Source organism: Otolemur garnettii, unplaced genomic scaffold, assembly GCF_000181295.1.
Source record: "Otolemur garnettii isolate 467f Iridium unplaced genomic scaffold, OtoGar3 scaffold00049, whole genome shotgun sequence".
Classification (NCBI taxonomy): Eukaryota; Metazoa; Chordata; class Mammalia; order Primates; family Galagidae; genus Otolemur; species Otolemur garnettii.
Window position 1 is genome coordinate 4515979 of NW_003852444.1, and position 7421 is coordinate 4523399.

General features: G+C 42.2%; 1 protein-coding gene across 1 annotated transcript in view; it reads left to right on the top strand.

Moving 5' to 3' along the window:
• Positions 1-5307, top strand: part of SLC37A3 (solute carrier family 37 member 3) — a 54873-nt gene extending 49566 nt beyond the window's left edge. The window contains exons 14-15 of the mRNA XM_003791570.3: positions 1800-1865; positions 3680-5307. Coding sequence (XP_003791618.1) covers positions 1800-1865; positions 3680-3772 — 159 coding nt within the window. The 3' untranslated portion in view covers positions 3773-5307. The remainder of the gene's footprint in view (positions 1-1799; positions 1866-3679) is intronic.
• The last annotated feature ends 2114 nt before the right edge of the window (positions 5308-7421 follow it).

Here is a 7421-nt window from a genome sequence, read left to right on the forward strand (position 1 = left end):
CCTCAGCCTCCCAAGTAGCTGGGACTACAGGCACCTGCCACAATGCCTGGCTATTTTTTGGTTGTAGTTGTCATTGTTGTTTGGCAGGCCCAAGCTGGATTCAAACCTGCTAGCTCTGGTGCATGTGGCTAGCGCCTTAGCTGCTTGAGCTACAGGCACCGAGCCAAGGACTCAGATACTTGTATGTCTGTGTTATTGTAGCATTAGTCATAAAAGCCAAAAGATGGAGACAACTCGTGTCCATCAACAGATGAATGGATAAACAAAGTGTGGCATAGTTATGCAATAATAATACTACTCCACCATAAAAAGGAAATTCCCATATATTCTACCACCTTAAAACATGCTAAGTGAGGCTTGGCGCCTGTAGCTTAGCAGCTAGGGTGCCAGCCACATACACCAGGGCTGGCAGGTTTGAATCTAGCCCAGGCCTGCCAAACAACAATGATAACTACAACCAAAAATTAGTGGGGCATTGTGGTGGGCGCCTGTAGTTCTAGCTACTTGGGAGACTGAGGCAGAGAATCAATCCAAGATTTTGAGGTTGCTGTGAGCTGTGATGCCATGGCACTGTGCTGAGGGTGACATAGTGAGACTCTGTCAGAGTCTCAAAAAAAAAAAAACAAAAAAAAAACCTTGCTAAGTGAAGTAAGCCAGACACAAAAGAACAAATGTTGTGTTCCATTTATGTGAAATATCTAGAATAGGCCAATTCATAGAGATAGCAAATTCATAGTAGCTATGTGATTACATGCTCATGGTCTGGAGAGAGAGTGTAATGGGCAGTCAATTCCTTAATAGGTTGAGAATTTTTATGTGGGTGATGAAAAGTTTGGAGATAGTGCTAATGGTTGTACAACGTTGTAATTGTAACTGATGCCACTGGATTGTACACTGAAAATGGCAAATTTTATGACATATTTTAGCATAATAGAAAAAGAAAATGGATTGTATGCTGTTAGATCACTTTCAGTAATTATAAGTAAAGTAAGAAAAAATTGCTGTTGGCTCAGCCCTCATAACTCAGTGGTTAGGGCGTTGGCCATATACACCGGGGCTGTCAGGTTCAAACCCAGCCTGGGCCTGCTAAACAGCAATGACAACTGCAACAAAAAAATAGCCAGGTGTTGTGCCTGGTGCCTGTAGTCCCAGCTACTTGGGAGGCTGAGGCAAGAGAATCATTTACACCCAAGAGTTGGAGGTTGCTGTGAGATGTGATACCACAGCACTCTACCAAGGGTGACAACTTGAGACACTGTCTCAAAAAAAAAAAAAATTTGCTAAAGTAATACAGCAGGCCTGCAAGCACACAGCATAATTGAGAAATGAGCGGCATACTTAAAAGACAAAACTCTTTTTGAAGCATCAATTTATAGTACTTCTCATTGGAAGAAAGAATAAACAGGAGTGGCTCATGGATGCTCCTTTTCCTCTCCAAATAGCAAAGTGAATAAAGATAAACCTTCAGAGCAGGACAGTGGCCATGGAAGTTGGAATCTGCCAAGGAGCACATAACCCGTCACCTACACAAGAAAAAAAAGGAAAAAAGAAAAAATTATGGTCTCACAGCTTCCAGTGTACAGTTTTGCATTTGAATTCTGCAAACTTACAGAATGAGGCCGTTAATAAAGCAGATATGGGAACATGTATGTGGAAGAGTTTTGTAATCTGTAAAGCACAATCCAAACTCCTGACTCCCTCGTTACTCTCTAAAATAGCCTCGTTTAATCTGATTTTTAGCTGCTCCATTGTATTAACTTATAAAGAATTATATTGTAATTTCTTTTTCTTCCTTTTAGTATTTAGTGTCTTTGATCCAGGACAAGCTAGGATGGATGTGGGTTTTCTACTTTTTTATTCTCATGGTAAGTGTGTGCTCTTTTTTTTTTTAAACTAGTCATTTTTCCTATTAATTTAGTTCAAAGCATTTACTTAAGTCACTTCTTGAAACCAACAGAATTGCTGATTGCTTTTAAAGACCCTTTTGTAAAAAAGTAACATTTTATTAGTCTAAAGACACATTCTCTTTTGAAGGAGGAAAAGGGCCCTCAGTTTGCCCTTGGCCTGAGTTTCATGAGCATTGCCATTTATAATTCCAGAAAAACAACAAGAGACTTGTTTAAAGCATTGCCAGCCATTAATCAGTATACTTTTCCAGGCTGTGTATATCTGCTAAATATAATTTGAGAATTCATTTTTTTTTTTTAGATAGAGTCTCAAGCTGTCACCTTGGGTAGAGTGCTGTGGTGTCACAGCTCACGGCAACCTCCAACTCTTGGGGCTTAAGCAATTCTTTTGCTTCAGCCTCCCAGGTAGCTGGGACTACAGCATCTGCCACGATGCCTGGGTTTTTTTTTTTGCGGTTGTTGCGATTGTTATTGTTGCTTTAGCTGGCCTGGGCTGGGTTCAAACCCGCCAGCCTCAGTATATGTGGCTGGTGCCCTACCCATTGAGCCACAGGCGCCACCATAATTTGAGAATTCTGAAGGAAATTACAATGTAAGCCAAGCACCACAGGGTTAAAAAGGAAACATTGTAGAATTAAAAAAGAAGCATTGCTACAATTAACACTGTCCTGTGTGTCACTTCTAAAATAGCGGTAGCTTCTTGAGGAAGTTTATGCCTTATGCCTTGAGGAAGTTTATCCCATTGTTGGCTGGGATTCTGTGGAAATCCTAGAACAGAAGGAAATACCCCAAACAGAAGAAGGCCTGTGCTTTTAAAATGTTGATGGACTTGATCACATTATTGGTGAGACAGTGCTCAAGACATGTTGAAACTCTCGACTTGAAAGAGTCTAGTGAGGCTCGGTGGCTGTAGCTCGAATGGCTAATGTGCCAGCCGCATGCACCAGAGTCGGCGGGTTCAAATCCAGCCCGGGCCTGCCAAACAACAATGACAACTACAACCAAAAAGTCACCGGGTGTTGTGGAGGGTGCCTGTAGTCCCAACTGCTTGGGGAGCTGAGGCAAGAGAATTGCTTAAGCCTAGGAGTTGGAGGTTGCTGTGAGCTGTGATGCCACAGCACTCTACCCAGGGTGACAACTTGAGGCTCTGTCTCAAAAAAAAAAAAGAAAGAAAGAGTCTAGTGGTGGCCTTGCCCACCAGGGATGCATTTAGTATCCTGTCCTCAAATCCAGGGCATCCTAACTAGAGGCAGCTTTAGTTATCCTGAGTCCAGAAAGCTGTCCTCTTGCTTTATCCAAGGAGCCCTGGGATGGTCCAACTCTAGGAATTCCCTGGAGCTTTCTTCTAATTGCCATTTAGCTTCAGAGACTGGGCCATATAACTCTTGTGTTAATTTCTGACATCCATGCTGAGTAGAGGGAGGCACCCTCTGATGATCCTGGTGGTGTGTGACCACACTAGGAATTGTAGTAAAAGAAAACTGGATCATAAGAATCACTGTTTTTAATCTGAGCTCCAGGATCAATTTTCTGTTCTATCTATGGCAAATTATTTGTGTACTTCATTCTCTTTTTGACAACTGTAATGTGACATTATTTTGAATTATTAACTATAATTTTCAAAATCATTTTCTGATTCATTGAAGATGAAAAATTATCTTTGAAGTCAAAATGAATGTAATTGTCCAAATCCATTATTATGTTCAAAATGTGATGCTCTAACAAAAGTAATTGAATGTCACTGTGTATTTAATACTTTTTTCTCTTCGCAGACAAGTTGTACAGTTCTCTTTATCTCACCATTAATAGTGAGGGAAATACTCTATCTTGTGCGAAGGAGACAAACTCACATATTGAGTGAGTGACTGGTGCTCCCAAGGCAGAAAGAGCAACGGGAAACATATCAGGACTAGTAGGTTTTTAATTCACCTTGTTTAAGGCTAGGAGTGCAACATAACCTCAGGTTGTCAGGCGTCTCTGAACACTGCCCACCACCCGGGATGCTGACCAGTAATGAAGGCTGGGCTATTTTTCTACACTACAGGAATTATTGTTGGTGATTTTTACTGTTGTTTCATGAATGTACTGAATGGCTGATGGATCTGCCAGCATCTTTGTTTGGCCTGTTCAGATTTATCCCTTTACATTGAATGTTGTATTGGCCCTGCACCCTTGTTCTTCAGCTTCGAAAATTGAGAAAACAGAAGGTGGAGCCACACGTGGTTTGTGTGTTCTCTAACAGGAAGGGTCGTGGCATTTTGCTTTGGTAATAAGTTTGTAGAAAGTGGCTCATCTTTGAAGCATCAGATTTTGATAAACTGCTCAAGCTGGATCAAGCTGTACGCTTGCTTTGGACAAAGAATCCCTCTGTTAACTCTAGTGGGAAAGATCACACTACATGCCTGCTGGCTTAGTCACTTGGTCTGGTCTAAACGTCATTCAGGGTGAGAAACTGAAATATCTTCAAATTACTGTCAACTTGTTTTCCTTTGTCTTCCTTCAAGATTAACTTCAACTCCTGGGAAGTGTTTAGTCTTCCTTTTAAAGACCAGAAGGTACATCAGTTAACTCGAACATTCCATTGTGTAACTCACAGCTGAAGCACTCAACCCCACATTTGCTGTCTAGGAACTTTGGGGTCCTCTAGGACGCTAATCTGCTTACTCTCAACTGGGTTCCTGGAGTTACCTCAGCAGGAGACTAGAATTAGAGAAAAGGGAAAGCCCTTTTGTCCCAGTGTTAAGTACAAATGACCCTCAAATTATGGTGGGGTTATGCCCCAGTAAACCCATTGTAAGTTGAAAATATTCTAAGTTGAAAATGCATATAATACAGCCGAGCTTCCAAACAGCCTACCGTACATGTGCTCACAGGTGGCCTAAGTCATTTAACACAAACCTTATGTTACAATGAAGCCTTGAATATCTTACGTAATTTATCAAATACAATACATTATGTCAAAATCACAACAGTTTACATCACTGTAAAGTAAAAAAGAAGTCTAGGACGGGCTCCCGTGACATTGAATCACATCTGTGGATTGCTAAGGCCCTGAGGGGTGTCCGTTCTTTAGAAGATTGTAGAGTGTGTGTCTCCAGGGCTGTGAATTCTATACTAATTACCAATATTTTTAGGATCATCCTATATATATATACATATATATATATTCTAAATTATGTAAGTGAACAAGGGGGGGAGTGTGCAATTTTGAGGAGTACTTAATTTGCATTGGGTTAGGGAATATTTTTCAACCCCTTGCTTTACACTCTGAAATGTGGTGTGTTTATGAACTTGTTAATGATATTTAATCATGCAGATTTCCAATCAGTGTATTTCTCATTTACTGACAAAAAGGGAAAATATGAAACACAGGAAGGGAAAATAAACTGACTTTCGTAATAAATCTGTGTGCATTTGGTTATTTAAATCTGTACAGTGAGTTTTGAGATTGAGTCTGTGATCAGTGCCTTTGGTTTCCTGATACTGAGTGGTACCAAGGACTCCTGGGCAAGCTGGCATTGACCCCACTGCACTGCTGGGTCACACAGCTTCTCCACATGAGGTGCTAGGTGCCTCTGTTTCTGTTCTGTGAAAACTACTTTTTCTTTGTGAAAGAACTGTGCTCAATTTGAGTGAATTGCTTAGTTGTGATTTAAGATCTGTCTGTGGATGAACCCCATTTTATCATTGAACCTCTTGCTGACATTTGATTCAAAGAGTTTCCTGTCCCCCACTATCAATATGATTGCATCTTTGTGTCCTGACACCAACCAGTGTCTTATACCCAGTTTCACTTTAGGTGGGGGAGAATTCTGACCTCTCCAGGGGCCCCAAGCTATCCATGAAATGAAATTATAAATAAGCACCTAGCCCTGGACAAAAATGATATGTTGCCCTATGGATATATTTCTTTATTCTAGTCCTGTCAATCTGTATAGGAATGAACTGGAACAACATCTAAGAGTTCACTTCACTTTCGTGTTAATTTATTTCCTTTGAAGAAAAGGCCATAGCAAAAGCTAATTAGAAAATGCGTTCTTCCCTGACAGATTGCTGCTGCTACTCAGTAGGTTGAAATAAAATGCTGTGACCTGTCTTTTCAAAAGCTGTTTTCTCCTTCCTTATGCTTTCAAAGGAGGAAATGTCTCTCCTCTTTCCTGGGCATTCTGTCCTTTCCTGAGGGAGCAGAGTGCCACGTCCACATCTACATGGGATGCTTAACAGAGAAACGGCATCAGTTTAGCTACAGTCTGTCATATGGTTAAGAGCAGGTCTCCAGGGAGAGCAGTGGGCTCCGTGTGTGACCTCAGGCCCCCCTCCCACTCTGCCAATTGTTGCATTCATAGTTTTCAACTGTTTTAGGTCATAAAACCTTTTGAGAATCTGAAAGCTACTTATCTTCTTCCCAGATCAAGATACACATATGAAAAAACATTCAAAATTTTCATATTGGGCCTTCATAGGCCAAACCTTGAAGCCCATTGTTGGACCACAAAGCCTTGGTCAAGAGGATCAAGGGCCTGGCACTGAGGTTCTCCACAGTCCACTTCGGTTGAGTTCCTTACTGACTCCCATTTCCTTTCTAGATGAACCTGCAGAATCAGACTGGGGAGCTCGCTGCTCACTCCAGTGGCGGTGTGTGTTCTCACTCCGTGGCTTCACACCCCTCCGAAATGCCCTTTTTATACTATCAGCTTTCTGAACCTTAATTTTCCTTCAGAGCTTGACCTCATTTGAGAAACCTTTCCCAACCAGCCTTCCTGGCCCTCTGCCTTCTCTCTTTCCTTTGGTGGTAATGGCCGTGTTATTTCTTTGTGGCTTAGTGGTTCCCGCCTTCCCTATTTTTATATCTAACTCCCCAAGGAAATGGTTGTTCTTTTTCTTCAGTGCCTGGTTCCTCGTATGGCTGATGCTGAATATGTGGGTTGTCTGCAAAGGTGGGAGGAAGGTGAGAGAGTGGGTGGGGGCAAAGCAGGCTGCAGCTCCCTGGCCCTGCCAGTCGCCCTCCCGGGTGCTCCGCGTGCGACACTGCCCCCCTGCGCTAAGTGGCTTCAGACTGTCGGCCGCCCAGTTCTCAGACTGTGTAGCTTTCGATGTGTTCTCTTGTCCTTCAGGCTCTGTCAGGCCTCCCTGGAGCTGAGCAGCAGTGGATGGTGAGCTTTTCATTCTAGTATGAGCTTCGTGTTACTCAGGCTACTGTCTTCTTTCCTGCTGCGTGTTTCCCCCTGGACTGCCTGCCTTCTGCATTCATTCAGATTCCTTTAGTCCACTCCAGCCCTCCTTGGTGCCCCATCTCCATGAGGTATTTATTTATTTATTTATTTATTTATTTATTTATTTATTGGAGACAGGAGCCTCAAGCTGTTCCCCTAGGTAGAGTGCCTATTTATTTATTTATTTATTTTTATTTTCTTTTATTTTTTTGAGACAGAGCCTCAAGCTGTCCCCCTGGGTAGAGTGCTATGGCATCACAGCTCATAGCAACCTCCAACTCCTGGGCTCAAGCGAGTCTCC